We start from the raw sequence: 17,385 nt of genomic DNA on the forward strand, positions 1-17,385 counted from the left end.
ACACGGTCACACAAATGTTGTCTGAAATTCCAAACGTCAAGTACGCAGTGACGTAGAACAATACGATGAGTCAAGAAAAATTAAATTCAATGATTCCGAGAATGCGTCGAATTGATTCCGATCACGCATAGGATTTTTGTGCATCGGAATTGCATATTGATGGGAACCAGCTCTCAAATTTTTGTTGTCGGAAATTCTGACAGCAAATGTCCGATGGGGCCTACACACGGTCGGAATTTCCGACAAAAAGCTCCCATCGGACATTTATTGTCGGAATTTCCGATCGCGTGTACGTGGCATAAGTCTAGATCCATTTAAATTCTCAAATGATAACATAAATAGCTTCTATAGTCTGGCCGTGGCATTTCATTTATATTTCCTGGCATGAATGTTATTGCAGTTAATCTTGGATAAGACCAAATATAATTGTGTACCATGGTGATCACTGTGTAACCTTTTGTAATTCTGCAGTCTGATGTCTGGGCCCTGGGATGCTGTGTGTATGAAATGGCGACTCTCAAGCATGCATTCAATGCTAAAGATATGAACTCTTTAGTGTATCGAATCATCGAAGGGAAGGTAATTACTAAATAATTTTAATTAGTACCAAGCACTGAAAACGGCACTATTTTATCTGTTGACAGTACAGTATCTCACAAAAGTAAGTACACCCCTCACATTTTTTTAAATATTTTATTATATCTTTTCATGTAACACTGCAGAAATTACACTTTGCTACAATGTAAAGCAGTGAGCATACAGCTTGTATAACAGTGTAAAAATGTTGTCCCCTCAAAATGACTCAACCACTGGCAACAAAAGTGAGTACACCCCTAAGTGAAAATGTCCAAAATGGGCCCAAAGTGTCAATATTTTGTGTGGCCACCATTATTTTCCAGCACTGCCTTAACCCTCTTGGGCATGGAGTTCCCCAGAGCTTCACAGGTTTCCACTGGAGTCCTCTTCCACTCCTCAATGAAAACATCACAGAGCTGGTGGATGTTGGAGACCTTGCGCTCCTCCACCTTCCATTTGAGGATGTCCCACAGATGCTCAATAGATCTGGAGACATGTTTGGCCAGTCCATAACCTTTAGGGCCCTTTCACACGGAGCGGATCAGTAATGATCCGCCTTCGTGTGTCCGCAAAGCTCAGCGGGGATCCTCTGTAAAATCCATGCTGAGCTGGCAGCTGACAGGGCGGTCCCCGCACACTGTGCAGGGACTGCCCTGTGTTTCCTCCGCTCTCCCCTATGGGGGATCGGACGAACACGGACCGCATGTCCGTGTTGATCCGATCCGGCAGATGGAAGAAAAATAGGATTTCTTCCGTCCGCAAATGCGGATCTTTGCGGAGGCGGACAAATTACGGGTGTCGGCGGATGTTCATCCGCTGACACCCGTAATCACATAGGGACCCATGTATGTCCCGTTTTCATCCGCAAACGGACAGATGAAAATGCGGACATACGGTCCGTACGTGTGAAAGGGCCCTTACCCTCAGCTTCTTTAGCAAGGCAGTGGTCGTCCTGGAGGTGTGTTTGCGGTTGTTATCATGTTGGAATACTGCCCTGCGGCCCAGTCTCCAAAGAGAGGGGATCATGCTCTGCTTCAGTATGTCACAGTACAGACCATGACACTCCCACCACCATGCTTGACTGTAGGCAAGAGACGCTTGCCTTTGTACTCCTCACCTGGTTGCCGCCACACACGATTGACACAATCTGAACCAAATACTTTTATCTTGGTCTCATCAAACCACAGGACATGGTTCCAGTAATCTATGTCCTTAGTCTGCTTGTCTTCAGCAAACTGTTTGTGGGATTTCTTGTGTATCATCTTTAGAAGAGGCTTCCTTCTGGTGAAATCTGTCCTGTTAAACCGCTAGGTGTGATGAAAATGATCGGCGCTCGATGCATCACGATTTTACCCTTCCCGATTCGGCATCGATGCCGTATCCAGCATAAAAGCACCCCACTAGCCGCCAAATACCTCAGCAAAAACGGCGGTAAAGCACCGCTAAAAATAACGGCGCTTCACTGCCGATGCCGCTCGCACCCCAGTGTGAAGGCAGACTTGCACCAAATTTAACCACTTAAGGACCGCCTCCTGCACATATACGTCGGCAGAATGGCACGGCTGGGCACAAGCACGTACAGGTACGTCCTCTTAAGTGCCCAGCCGTGGGTCGCGGGCGCGCGCCATGGTCCGAAGCACCGTGACCGCGGGACCCGCGGACCCGCGATCGGTCACCGGAGCTGAAGAACGGGGAGAGTTGTGTGTAAACACAGCTTCCCCGTTCTTCACTGTGGCGCCGTCATCGATCGTGTGTTCCCTTTTATAGGGAACCACAATCAATGACGTCACACGTACAGCCCTGCCCCCCTACAGTTAGAAACACAGATGAGGTCATACATAACCCCTTCAGCGCCCCCTTGTGGTTAACTCCCAAACGGCAATTGTCATTTTCACAGTAAACAATGCATTTTAAATGCATTTTTTGCTGTGAAAATTACTATGGTCCCAAAAATGTGTCAAAATTGTCCGAAGTGTCCGCCATAATGTCGCAGTCACAAAAAAAAATCGCTGATCGCCGCCATTAGTAGTAAAAAAAAAAAAAAAAAATTAATAAAAATACAATAAAACTATCCCCTATTTTGTAAGCGCTATAAATTTTGCACAAACCAACCGATAAACGTTTGTTGTGATTCTTTTTACCAAAAATCGGTAGAAGAATATGTATCGGCCTAAACTGAGGAAAACATTTTTTTATATATTTTTGGGGGATATTTATTATAGCAAAAAGTAGAAAATATTGCATTTTTTTCAAAATTGTCGCTCTATTTTTGTTTATAGCGCAAAAAATAAAAACTGCAGAGGTGATCAAATACCACCAAAAGAAAGCTCTATTTGTGGGGAAAAAAAGGACGCCAATTTTGTTTGGGAGCCACGTCGCACGACCGCGCAATTGTCAGTTAAAGCGACGCAGTGCCGAATAGCAAAAACTGTCCGGGTCCTTTAGCTGCCTAAAGGTCCGGGTCTTAAGTGGTTAACACACCTGCTCCCCATTCACACCTGAGACCTTGTAACACTAACGAGTCACATGACACTTGGGCCCAATTTGGACATTTCCACTTAGGGGTGTACTCGCAGCAAATTTACACTGTTATACAAGCTGTACACTCACTACTCAAGTGTCATTTCTTCATTGTCGTCACACGAAAAGACATAATAAAATATTTACAAAAATGTGAGGGGTGTACTTACTTATGTGAGATACTGTATATTTGTAAATTGTATGACTGTACTGTTTGAAGGAAATCAATTATTTATTTTTTGCTCAGACAAGTTAACACATTGTGAGGCATCTGCTCAGTGATGGTTGTTTTTTTGTTGTTTGTTTATAAAGAACTTATGGAATGTTAAACAATGTTTTAAAATAGCAACCTGTGTGTCTTTTGGAACTACTGTGATGAACTCACCAGGGATGGTTAAAATTGTGAGAAGAAATAAAAAATTGTATTGTAGCACCCCCTAGTGTGCAGACTAGTGTTGGTAAAGTCATTTTTCGACAGTAGCTGGGTGAGTCTTGCCGACCGCCTAACTAGAAAAATACATCATTACTGTGCAGCTAGATGCCATAACCCCGGTATTTAATTTTTCCTTCAAGCGCTGGATTGTCTGCCAAAAGTGATCCGAGCGGCTGGATTTTGTGATTTCTGGGCTTACCTGGACGATCTGTAGCACCAGAAAGTGATCCGGCGCTGGAAGTGGCCGGTCACAGATGAGCGAAGGAAAGATGGCCTCCGCTCCTAGCAGGGCCGAGGGACGTCACTTCCGGTTCCGGACACATGTAAACAATTCCATATTTTTTTTTTTTTTTTAAATAAAACTGACCAGTAGTATGTTTAAATGAAGTGGCCAGGAAATAATGTTTAACTCTCTATTTGTTTCAGGTAATAACTGTGGAAAACTACCATCAGCCTATGGCTCCATTCAGATGGGCGCTGGCACCCACCCATCCTGCCTGCACACTGCCTTAGTTTTGGAGTCTGCATCTGCCCTAAGCAGGCAGCCTGTAGAGGTGGGTGCCGAAGCAGAAACTGCACGACAAAGTGGCATGTCAAAATTTGATGCATGCAGGAGTGGGTGCATGGTTTCAAATGTTTTTTTTTTTAAGCAGTGCAGCTGCTCCTGCACGGCTGTCAGATTTTGACATGCGGCTGTTTCTGTGCAGCCACTGCATCTGCTTCTGTAGTCTACCTGCTTGCAGCTAGGGGCAGTTGCAGATGCCAAAACAATAGTAGCCTATATGCAGTATGGGTGCCAGTCAGGGCTCAAGTCCTGCGGGAACGCGTGGGAACGGAGTTCCTGCTCTTTTTTCACAGCAGGAACGCAGTTCCCTTTGCAGGACTAGAGCATCCGAGAGCAGCCGAGCCGCCCGAGCCAATCCTTCACTAAGCGGCGATGCCCAGCTCGAGTCACTGTCAGGGGCAGGCGAACCTTGGTAATCCTTTTATGTTACTGGCCGCTTCCTGTATATGGATTCATTGGGTAGTGTGCGGGTATTCCGTCACTTCCTCGATGCCGCAATGTCTCCTGGGAGCTTTTGTCATTGTTCCCAGGAGACATTGCAGAGGTCTGCAGCGAGTTATCGCGGGATTTAGAAAGAACTTGCTTAAAGACCTCCGCAATGTCTCCTGGGAACAATGACAAAAGCTCCCAGGAGACATTGCGGCATCGAGGAAGTGACGGAATACCCGCACACTACCCGATGAATCCATATACAGGAAGCCGCCAGTAACATAAAGGATTACTAAGGTACAGTGGATCGAAAAAAAACAAAAAAACATGCGGTTTAGTAATTATGCATATGAGTGTATCATATATTTTTTTTTGTGGGGGGTGGATCTTGGGTGGAAGTTCCCACACTTTTTTCCCCAGGACTTGACCCCTGGTGCCAGTGCCCATCTGAATGAGGTCTTTACCTGCTACCCAGTTAACATTCAAATTCAAAATATGTTTTGTATAATGTTTTTCTTGATTTCAGCAATATTAGCTGTTGAGTTTTAACATGGTTACAAGCTAATTTTCCCATTTTATTCCAGCTGCCACCTATGCCTAGAAATTACAGTAGTGACTTGGGAGATCTTATTGGAACGATGCTAAGCCAACAGCCTGAAAAAAGGCCAACCGTGAAGCAAATACTAAGGAAACCTTACATTAAAGAACACATTGCCTTGTTTTTACAAAATTCAAAGCTGTAAGTTATTATCACATTGATGTGACACAAGTCATGTTTATAGAAAATGTTTTTCTGGCATTAAACCATTAAAGTGTAAACCCAATTCATGAAATTTGAGCTGGACACATATATCTGCAGTATTTTGTTATCTTATTTTAAAGAGCTAAGTCTCATAGCTCTCTACTAAACCGTTCCTCTGTTATCGGCCTGATAACTCCTGACAAATTCACATCAGATAAAAGCAGCCTGAAATTTTTGTCTGGGGAGGTTGCTATAAATAGATTAGCAGGCAGCGGGCCCTGTTACAAAACACCTCTGAGAGGCTCTCTGCCTATGATGAGAGGGGGTGTGTGCCTTTCCTCAAATCAGCAATTTTATCTATCTTGGCTGTATGCCCAGACATCACGCTGTGCTTAAACAGGAAGAGATTTGAACTTTCTAAAAACCCTTCCATGAAGTGGGGGTGTGCTTGCAAATGCTTGTGTTTTTTTTTCTAGTGCTAAAAAAAAGCAATTTTATTCCATCCGGTCCTCACTCTCCCTGGCAGATGGTTATCCCCATGTTCCCACGGTGCATTGTTCGTCTGCTTCTTTACATCCACCGCAGGCCTACGGGCCCTGTGTTGATCTTCATGTAGTCTGAGGACCTTAGACCAATGGAGCTCAGGGGAAAAGAGGCTTAGGGGATCGGTGTAAGTAAAAATGCTTTTCCAAGTTCCCTAGACATAAACACGTATTTAACCCTTGTATTGCAGGTGCAGTCCCACCCCAAGGCAGTGTTTTTACTTTTCCTGTAGTTCAAAGTTAAAACGTATTTAAAAATTGTTAATTGTTAAACCGATTTAAGGCTTTGCTGAGAACAGCGGTAGCCATTGGGTCCTGCTGTTGTCATTCAATTCTTGTGAGAAGGGAGCAGGGGATAGGGCTGAGCCACACTGTGTGAGCGTACAGACACACACCCAAGTTTGAGAGCGAGCCTGCACATCTGGCCCATAGCAAGCTGCTTGTTATGGAGCAGACACAGAATAGGAGGAGCCCAGAACACCAACCGGGGACCCCAGAAGAGGAGGTTTGGGCAATTCCATTGTTATCGTAATAAACATAAACTGTACAACCGCTTTAATCTTTTGACAGACACTATGACTCCATAATATGTATTTAATGTATGTATTTAGAGGTTTGCTTGGGGTTTAGCTTTAACCAGTTGCAATCCAGTGACTTACCACTATATCGCTGGGTTGGAAGGGTGATATCTTGGTCATCGCTGTGGCTGCAGCAATATTTGTGATATCATTTTTTGGGACTAGAGATTCCCTTCAATGTAAATAGGGTAAGAAGCCCCCGGATTATTTTTACAGGCGGCACCGCCGCCACCACCTTTACTGGGCTCTCCTATGCGATCAGGGAGCCCATTAGTGATGACATCGGTGGCATACTGTTCCTGGAACACAGTGAGAGGAATTGATAAAGTTCCTTGCACTGTGGTTTGTATAGAAACCAAGAGAGATGAGGATTTAGTCACTTCTGGTTTAGGTCTTATGTAAACAAGCCAATACTGGCTTGAATAAGCATCTGATCAAGCCGATCTTGGTTTGATCAGATGCCTTGGAGGGCAGAGGCCATATCTCTTCAGAGCCCATATCTCTTTATAAAGGGATGTTATTAGTCCCTTCTGATAGCAATAAAAGAGATTAAAGAAATAAAGATTTAGAGATAGTGTTTTTTTTTTTTAAGTAAATTAGAAAATAAGAAAAAATAATTAAAGCAACCCCATCCCCCCCCCATGCTTGCATGCAAAGGCAAACACATATGTAGGTTGTGCATGCATATATAAACGGTGTTTGCACCACATATGTGAGGTAAAGCTGCAAACGTTTTACCTGTGGATGCCCACACCGGATCATCAGGGATGGCCACCAGTGACGACTACCAGGTATGGCATCACTGGTGGCCATGGGTGACAATGTGTGCCCACACATGATGCCAATCAGTGCCCACCAGCAATACCTGCCAGTTCCTCCTAATCAGCAATGTCAATAAGTGCCCCACCTATCAGTGCCACCTATAAGCACCCATCAGTGCAGCCTTTCAGTGCCCATCTGTGCCGCCTATGAGTGCCCATCAGTGCTGTATATCAGTGCCACCTATCAGAGCCCATCAGTGTTGCTTATCAGTGCCACCTTATCAATGCAGCCTCATCATTGAAGGAGAAAACATACTTATTTTCAAAATGTTAAGTCTTTTTTTGTGTTTAGCAAACAATAAAAAACGCAGAAGTGATTAAAAGAAAGCTCTATTTGTGGGAGCAAAATGATAAAGATTTTGTTTGGGTACAGTGTAGCATGACCGCGCAATTGTCATTTAAACAGCGACAGCGCTGACAGCTGGAAATTGGCTTGGGCAAGAAGGGGAAAAGTGCCCTGTATTGAAGTGGTTTAAGAGGTTGTAAGATGTTTGTTATTAACAAAAAAAAACATGTTATACTTTCCTCCACTGTGAAGTTAGTTTTGGCCCCGATCCTCGTCTTCTGGGGTCCCTCGGCGGGTGTCTCGGCTCCTCCCTGCAACAGCTAATCCCCTTCACGGGAAGCACTCGCCCAAGGGGGTTAGCTTACGGGCGCCCTCCCTTGATACTGCCAGCAGCTATAGCCCCCGACTGTATTACTTGGCCCTGCCCCCCGGCGCGCCGCTTCATTGAATGTGATTGCCAGCAGCGCGAGCCAATGGCTGTGCTACTATCAATCTATCCAATCTAGCCAATCAACGGCCAGACTCTGTGGAGAAGAGGTTGCCGGACGGGCGCACAGCAGGCGAACGGGCTCAGGTAAGTAAAACGGTAGGGGGGGGGGTGTTGTCATTGGCAGGTGTTTTTTCACCTTAAATAAACACAAACCTTTACAACCCCTTTTTAATAACTTTTTAATTTTTTTTATTTTTTTTAAAGAAAGCATGGCAAGCGGAAAAAGAAGGTGGTGGACTCAAACAATGTTTCCAAAAATGCTGAACAGGAAGTAAAACCCCGGACAGTTCCAGATCATGAAAAAGAACACAAAGTGGTACTAAACTGTTGTGTTTTAAAATACATTCTAATATATTTTATTTCTAGATTTTTTTTTTATAGGATTGAACAAACGCAACGTAAAATGTATTATCAAATATGAATTATTGCATATTATTATTTTGTTTCCACATTTTGACATCAATGTTTAGGCTCCTTTTTTATGTTTTTCATGCTATTCTTTGTTCAGTAGTTCAGTCTGAAATGTATTAATAGTTGGAGCAGTCATTCATTCGTCTATTCCTTCAGGGACCCCCCGTAAAAATAAAAGGCAATTTAAAAGGAGAAGCATGTTTTGCTCTTTTTAGAAAACTCATAGTGCTCCCCATAGTAAATCCTGTGTTGTGGGTGCACTATATATTTAACTTTCCAGTGACTTTGTTGCAGATATACAAAAAAGTGCCATCAAAAAAAGACTTCATACACATGCATCCCACACCATGTGCTGCAGTCCAGCTGCTAGCAGATACATGACTATAAGACACATTTGTGACATACTGGCCAGCGGGTGGAACCACATCATGCAGCAGGTGACACAGACATGCCACAGGCCCAGATGTGACTATTGTGGCTGTGGTTGCTCTGCAAGAGAGTGAAGATTACAGAAACTAGTATAGCAAAATAATTTTGATGTGATGCTCACATTTTTGCATGCTTGCTGGTTCAAGTTTTGGTTAGACCTCTTTCACATATTCTATAATATGTCTAATACACCTGTAATATATTGATTTAACGTGACATTGATTTCTGTCTAAATGTAGGGCCAGATTCACAAAAGAGATACGACGGCGTATCTCCTGATACGCCGTCGCATCTTTGAGATACGATTGTCGTATCTATGCGCCTGATTCATAGAATCAGTTACGCATAGATAGCCCTAAGATCCGACAGGTGTAAGTGACTTACACCGTCGGATCTTAGGCTGCAATTCTATGCCATCCGCTAGGTGGCGATTCCATTGCGGTCGGCGTAGAATATGCAAATGACTAGTTACGCCGATTCACGAATGTCCGCTTTGCCCGTCGCTGTAAATTTACGTAGTTTCCGTAGAGATACGTCGCGTAAAACTAAAGCTGCCCTCTAGGTGGTCTAGCCAATGTTAAGTATGGCCATCGTTCCCGCGTTGAAATTTCACATTGTTTGCGTAAGTCGTCCGTGAATGGCGCTGGACGCCATTTACGTTAACGTCGAAAACCAATGACGTCCTTGCGACGTCATTTAGCGCAATGCACGTCGGGTAATTTTAGGGACGGAGCATGCGCAGTACGTTCGGGAACGCGCCTAATTTAAATGGTCCCCGTCCCATTTGATTTAGGCGGGCTTGCGCCGGGCGGATTTACGCTACGCCGCCGCCGCAAGTTTACAGGCAAGTGCTTTGTGAATCAAGCACTTACGCTGTAAACTTGCGGCGGTGTAACGTAAATGGGATACGTTACGCCGCCGCATCGTAGCCCGATTCTATGTGAATCTGGCCCGTAGTTGTTTACTTAAGTACATTTAAAGACATTGGCCCAGATTCAGGTAGATCCGAGCAATATTTGCGTGGGCAAAGAGCAAATATTTTTCTCTGCGCCCACGCAAATATTGCGTTTTGCCCGCGATTCACGGAGCAGTTGCTCCGTAAATTGCGTGGGCGATATGCTAAACAGCCGGGCGTAAGGCTGCCTAATGTAAATGATCCCGCCGGGGGCGGGAATCATTTAAATTAGGCGCGCTGCCGCGCCGAGCGAACAGCGCATGCTCCGTCGGGAAACTTTCCCGACGTGCATTGCGGCAAATGACGTCGCAAGGACGTCATTTGCTTCTAAGTGAACGTGAATGGCGTCCAGCGCCATTCACGGTTCACTTACGTAAACGACGTGAAATTTAAATTTCACGAGCGGGAAGCGCAGCTATACTTTAGCATTGGTTGCCCCTGCTATTAGCAGGAGCAGCCTTATGCTAAAGTCGCCGTACGGAAACTCCGTACCTTGCGTGCGCAGGGCCCGCGCAACTTTTGTGAATCGGTGGTAGTATGCAATTTGCATACTATACGCCGATCACAATGGCCGCGCCCCCTAGCGGCCAACGCAAGAATGCAGCCTGGGATGTGAAGGCATAAGGAGGCTTATGTCTGTCACATCCTAGGCTGCAGTCGGTGTAACGAGGTTCCTGAATCAGGAGCACTCGTTACACCGGAGCAAGTAAGCCCTTGCGCCGCGCAACCTATGGTTGCGCGGGCGCAAGTGCTTCTTGAATCTGGCCCATTGATTTTCTTAGTGCCGGTTCACACAGGGGCAACACGACTTACAGCGTGACTTGGAGAAACTTACAACGTGGCTTAAAGTTGCCTCCAGGACAGGCGACTTTGGCTGTGGCCAATCACAGAATATTCGGCTCTGTGGGAGGAAGGGGTTTTTCCTGAGTAAACTATTTTCTTTTCCTGTAAAGTTGCTTCAGTTAAGAAAGAGTTCCGACTTTGGAGGCGACTTCCATTGAAATCTATGGGTACAAGTTGCCTAGAAGTTGGATTGAAGTAGTACAGGAACCTTTTCTGAAGTCGGAGCCACTTCAGTAGTGTACATTAAGACTGCTCTCATTCACTTCAATGTCTCATGTCGCGCGACTTGGGGCGTCACAAGTCGGATCCCAAGTCGCTGTAGTGTGAACCGGCACTTAGTGCTAAATTTACAAATAATTAACCTGGAAAAGTTCCAATTAAATTGTGCTAGCTAAATATTTGTTTCATTTTTGTATCTCTGAATGCATTCTCATTTCCAATTAATACAGAACAAAGTTAAGAGTCCAATGAAGAAAGCAGCCAGCGTATCCTCCCCGCCTGCTGAACAAGTGAATGATATGGCGGTGTCCATTTCAACCGTCAGCAAGGTGGTTATTGATATTGTACCTGATGACAATAGACAGCCACGTGATGAACATTTGATACCCCAGTCTGAGAACGGATGCATCTCCAGGGATGTTCCATGTAAAGTGACTCCGAACCGACCCCAAGGGCAAGACTATCAAGCAAAGCTGCAAATAAGCTCCAAGATGGAAAATAACATTTCTTCTGTTAGCCTAGAAGATGAAGAAGACACCATGAAACTTTTGCAACAAGCCACCAAAGGTGATGGAAAGATGCCCCAGGTAGCCCATACTGTAGCTTTCATATTTTTTACCTTGTATGTGTATATCTCAATAATTGACTATGTATACGGATTGCAAATACAAGTTTGTTGCTCCTATGATTCTGAAAGACGGATTTAGTATAAAGTTCAAACTTTTTCCTCTCCCCCTTTCTTTTTTTTTTTAAAGCATCTGTCACTGTCAATATATACATACATTGTTCTATTAATTAAGTTCCATTGAGGGTGGGTTTCAGGCACAGTTCTTCTCATTAATGCATTTTACTGTGCGGTTTTTAATATCCTTCTTGCTGTATATATGGTACAGTTTCCAGCAATAACCTTTTGAATTGGAATAAATGTTACTTTATGTAAAATGCATTATTATAATTTAAACACACTGTAATGCCCACCCAGTGCACGGACATTAGGTAGAAAAGCCTTTCACACTTTATGTAGCCAGGGGGTGATGTAAAATTTGACATATTGTACATTAAACTGTATCAAGGACTAATTCACATTGCATTTGTTCATACTTGCATACATCTGTATTTAAATGCGTATTTATTAGTTGCGTTACATGCTCTTACTTTGTGTTTTACGTGCATTTTGTATGCATATTTTCACTCTGCATTTATAAACAATTTAAAATGTAAAAAACATGTAAGACACGTGAAACACATCTGCATGCGTGTAATGCATTTCTGTATTAAATTATTTATAACAATTAATTTTCTATGCATTCTGCCTATAGGTGAAAGCAATGTCAATACCCCCTTTTTTGTGTCATCAGCATGTTTTATTTTCTAATACTGATGATTGATTATATTGATGATAGCCTTCTACATAATGAGTTACATTTGTACCACCTTAGACTAGCTGCCTTATACATAAACATGAGATAAAGTACCAAGTTACAAACCTGTAACTACAATCGTCTCCCATTGGTGACAAGCAAGCTGCTTGTTTCTGGTCACTTCCTGTTTACAGTCATGGTGGGTGCCCAAGTGTAATTCTTATTTTAAGATTTTTTAATCGTTGGAACATACAATATGTACATAGTGTCATTTTTTTGGTTAGTTCCCACTAAACTGCATTACCTAGATCTGAATTTCTAAATCTTGCCATAGACCTGAACTGGTTATTGCTTTACATGAACCATTTCATCCAGATCTGGTTATCATTTTATGCCTATGGGCACCACCCATACACTTTTCATGTACACCTTACTGCAGTGTGCTAGTTTGAAATTAAGTTTTATACGTGGTCCTGCAGTCTTCCTCTCCACTGATTTTAGTAGTGATCAGAGACTGCTAAAAGGCTTCTTCTTGCTGGTCTCCAACCGGTCGCTTCACGTCCATTCTCTTAACGCCGTTATATATAATATAGGACCAGTGGTCAATGCGGATTTTGTGTTATACATGATAAAGTCAGAGCGCCCATCCACATTCAGGATGGCTGGTAACTTTCCCCTGTGTACCCATATAACTCCATCCACTCCAAGAGTCTCCATTTATTTTGCTAGTGTCCTTAGGTGATGGACCCCTTCTGTTGATTTTTATTTTTTTCCACTTTTCCCTGGTTTCCCTTATCTTTGACTGACGCTTCTGTCAAGATCTAACTGCTTTTCACATTATTACTCTGTATTAGATCTGCCCTAGACAAAACTAGGAATATATTCTACATATGCTGGGGATTGATGGAAAATTAAAATTAAAATTTTTGGGCCAGCCCAGAGTTTTTCCTTAAATAGTTCCTATTGGCTCATAGTCGCCATTTTGATTCCAACCTTCATTGAAGTCTGAGTATAAAGGGGAAAATATGATTTAGTTATTTAAAGCAGCGCAGACTTTCCTTATTTTTGGCACTGGTTTGTATGTATGACTGCAAGTATTTGTGTTTGTTTTAAAGGTCCATATTGTAATACAAAGCCTTTTGTTCTTGTGCAGGATGTTTTGGAATCTACAGAGAAGCTCCTAGAACCATTTGTTCCAGTTACAGAACCTGTAAGTGTTGTTATGTGATAAGTTAAAGCTAAATTCAATTTTTTTTTCTTTATATTTCTGCAAAGTTACATTGTAAGTATGCATATTCCATACCTGGCCAAACTGTGTGGAAGCAGAGAAATACTGTAATAGTCGCTGCCCTGCTGCATAGTAACCACTAGGGGTCGCTTGCTCGGCATGGGCGCCATTCAGAGAATGCTTCTGCAAAGCATTTTCTAACGCCTTGTTTTCTTTACCAAAATTTTTATTGGAAGGAAAACAATATGGCACGTACATAAATAAAGCAATATACACGGCATACCTATGAAGTCATTGGGTGGTCAAAAGTCAGACCTAAAACATCCACGTAGGGGTGAATAAGAACATTCTGAGACAAATGAGCAGGTACAACTTTAAAAAAAATTAGAACGTAGGAGAATGTCGAAGGGACCTGATAAACCGAAAAATAAGGCGGATGTATAATGTAGAAAAGTCTTTGGCAAGGTCTTGTTGTGGTTGACCAAAGGAAATAGACTCTCATGCTGCGCATGCAACCCCTTGTGGTTAAATACCTTGTGTTGCGAGTTGCTCAGGCTTAGATAAGGGTGTTAGTCATGGTTCACTGCTGTGAGTCCTGGCTGGGGAGGGGAGCGAAACACGTTGGTGGTGTGCCCTGGTGGGAGCTCAGGCTGAGGTTGCCACATTCCTTTATGAGTGGATTTTCTTCGATATGTAGGTTAACCACTTAAGGACCGCCTAACGCTGATATACGTGGGTCGTGTGCCGCCAGCCCCTGAGCTCCGTGACCGCGGGACCCGTGGACCTGATCGCCGCCCGTGTCACGCGGGTCCGTCGGGTCACAGAGCTGAAGAACGGGGAGAGGTAAGTGTAAACAAACCTTTCCCCATTCTTCCTAGTGAGAGTGTCACTGATCATAGGGAACGACGATCAGTGACGTCACATGCCAAGCCACGCCCCCACACAGTAAGAATCACTCCCTTAGGTCACACTTAACCCCTTCAGCGCCCCCTACAGGTTAACCCCTTCACTGCCAGTGTCATTTTCACAGTAATCGGTGCATTTTGATAGCACTGATCTCTGTAAAAAAAAAATGTCAAAGGTGTCCGATGTGTCCGTCATACTGTCGCAGTCATGATAAAAATCGCTGATCGCCGCCGATACTAGTAAAAAAAAAAAATATTGATAAAAATGGTATAAAACTATCCCCTATTTTGTAGACGCTATAACTTTCAATCAATAAACGCTTATTGTGATTTTTTTTTTTTTTTTACCAAAAATATGTAGAAGAATACGTATTGGCCTAAACTGAGGAAAAAAAACATTTTTTTATGTTTTTGGGGGAAATTTATTCTAGCAAAAAGTAAAAAATATTGAATTTTTTCAAAATTGTCGCTCTATTTTTGTTTATAGCACAAAAAATAAAAACCGCAGAGGTGATCAAATACCACCAAAAGAAATCTCTATTTGTGGGGAAAAAAAGGACGTCAATTTTGTTTGGGAGCCTTGTCACACGATCGCGCAGTTGTCAGTTAAAGCGACGCAGTGCTGAATCGCAAAAAGGGGCCTGGTCCTTTAGCAACAAAATGGTCCTGGGCTTATGTGGTTAAAGGATATTCCTGCTTCCACACACTTGACCCCCTGTGGTTACTGTGTAGTCGGTCGGCACAGGATCTAAAAGACAGCAGCAGCTAATACATTAATTTTGCACTTCCACAGGGATAAGCCAAGTATGTAATACATAAAGCTACAATGGTCTAAGCTAGTCCAGTGTAAGGCTGCAAAGAAATGTACCTGGCATTCAGCTTTAATATGGTTATTGAGCCTATGTATCAATGGTGAACGTCTGCCCATATCAGATGAGCTATTCGGTACAGGAAAAATAATTATGTTTTGTGTTTGAATTACCTTTTTGGTTCTAGAGACATTCATTGTAGCTTTTGTTATTTTTTAGAATGGAAATGTAGAAGCAAGTGAAATTCATCCTCGTACTTCTGAGTCTGGGCCATCTTTATCCAGACTGAAGAGACACCGAATCAAAGAGGGGATTTTAGTTGATTCTGAGAAGGTTAGTTCTGGAAACGCACAATGGGTAGTTGTTTCAATAAGTCCTAGAGGCTGTAACTGTCAAGTACACATATACATCTCTCTGTGAGGTATTGCTGCCTAGAGTTGCATTTTGTAATGACAACCATAACGTGTAGCATTTCTTTCTGAAGGGCTAACTGACATTAGAAATCATATACCCCTATCTGGCCCTGTGATTAAAAAAAGTACATTTGTTATCAGACCTGCCCAGTGCCAGGCAAATGCCCCAGCTTGTAAAGGTTCAAATCTGATTAATGGCTGTGATGAAGTAGCTCTATATAAAAATGGTACTACAGCGCTAATTAAATATTTAAAAAATTATGACATTAACAAAATTACCAAATAATAAACGCAGCAATAGGTGATGTATGTCAAACGAATAGTGCAAAATTATATATATATAGTATGTTGCGCTGAATATTAACTAAGATAATGTGAAAACCAAAATACAAGTGATTCAAAATCCAATAAGTATATAAACAGATCCACAAACAATTAGTCCAATTGCATGGATGCACCAGTGCTTCTTCCGTGGACAACACCCTGTGAAATGATTGAAAGATGTGGAATCTAATCACACTATGTAGACGTCTGTTTCATATATGCAGCGCTTCCTCCACACTGATACAGCTCATAGAAAACAAGAGAAGAGATCTCATAGCGCAAATAGCATGAACAAACCAATTGGGATAAATGATTTCTGACATGGTCTCACTCACGAATCCACCGAGTTTAAAACAGCATTTAGGACAACAAAGCACCAATCCTCCAATTGAAGCCGCTCAGCGTGTCTGATGCACTCTCCTCATTCGGATCTGCGATCCGTCCCGCTCGTAACTCCTCCCCCACGCGTTACGTCACTAGACACGTGACTTAGTCATGGGTAACTGCTTGCCAGGTCTCAGCTGATGTTATTTATAGTCAGCGAGATACTCAGGCACAAATGGGATTTGCAGTAAGGGAGTATTTCATCTTACATCATCGCAGGCTGATAAGGATTGGTAACATATTCAAGTGTACAATTTATAATTTTAATACAGAAACAATTTTTAAAATTTGTTATTAAAACAATCATTTATATTGGACAACTGGGGATATGTATATATACATAGCAGCCTCCAGTGGTCACAAGTGGTACAACACTATAACCTCCAACACATCAACAATTTATAATGGACAACTGTGGGTATGCATATACGCACAACAGCCTCCGGTGGTCATGCGTGGTACAACACTAAAAAATGTGAAAAAAGAACTCCAGCAACTTATCAATACCCATATCTGCCGGACATGATAAAAATTGATATAAAATTGAATATGCATAAAATATGTATAAAAATACCTATTAAAATCCAGAGAGGAATATATCTCAACATTAAACACATAGGTAAAAATGTGAAAATGTATAAAAATATATAAAATCAGTAATCAGAGATGAAACAATTGAGGTCAAATTCAATATTTAACCCATTCGGTGATAATGATCTCATTTCATGTATCCATCTTGATTCAGTCTGACTTAATTGCCGTACCATATGACTCCCCCTCCAGTGTGGATTATACTTGGCAATAGCCCAAAATTTTAGATCTTTGGGGTTATTTTGATGACACATGGAAAAATGGCGTGACACATTATGGTCAGGGAAGCCCTTTTCGATATTTTGAACATGCTCCCTCAGGCGTTTCCACAAGGGCCTTTTGGTGCGGCCAATGTACTGAAGGGAGCATGGACATTGTAAGGCATAGACTACTCCCTCAGTTCTGCACGTTATTAAATCTTTAATTTGATATTCCTTTTGAGTAACGTTAGATACAAAACTGGAGCATTTTTGTCCATTAAAATTAGTCTTTCTGCAGGCAAAACATCTCTTACAAGGGAAAAAACCTTTT

The 17,385-nt window shown here is 42.6% G+C and overlaps 1 protein-coding gene across 1 annotated transcript in view; it reads left to right on the plus strand.

The window, feature by feature from the left end:
* The window catches only part of NEK4 (NIMA related kinase 4), a 94,293-nt gene that overhangs the window by 30,460 nt on the left and 46,448 nt on the right, over positions 1-17,385 (plus strand). Inside the window, exons 4-9 of the mRNA XM_040359423.1 lie at positions 472-579; positions 5,108-5,262; positions 8,187-8,298; positions 11,070-11,426; positions 13,354-13,410; positions 15,362-15,475. Coding sequence (XP_040215357.1) covers positions 472-579; positions 5,108-5,262; positions 8,187-8,298; positions 11,070-11,426; positions 13,354-13,410; positions 15,362-15,475 — 903 coding nt within the window. The remainder of the gene's footprint in view (positions 1-471; positions 580-5,107; positions 5,263-8,186; positions 8,299-11,069; positions 11,427-13,353; positions 13,411-15,361; positions 15,476-17,385) is intronic.

This window comes from Rana temporaria, chromosome 7, assembly GCF_905171775.1.
Source record: "Rana temporaria chromosome 7, aRanTem1.1, whole genome shotgun sequence".
Taxonomy (NCBI): domain Eukaryota; kingdom Metazoa; phylum Chordata; class Amphibia; order Anura; family Ranidae; genus Rana; species Rana temporaria.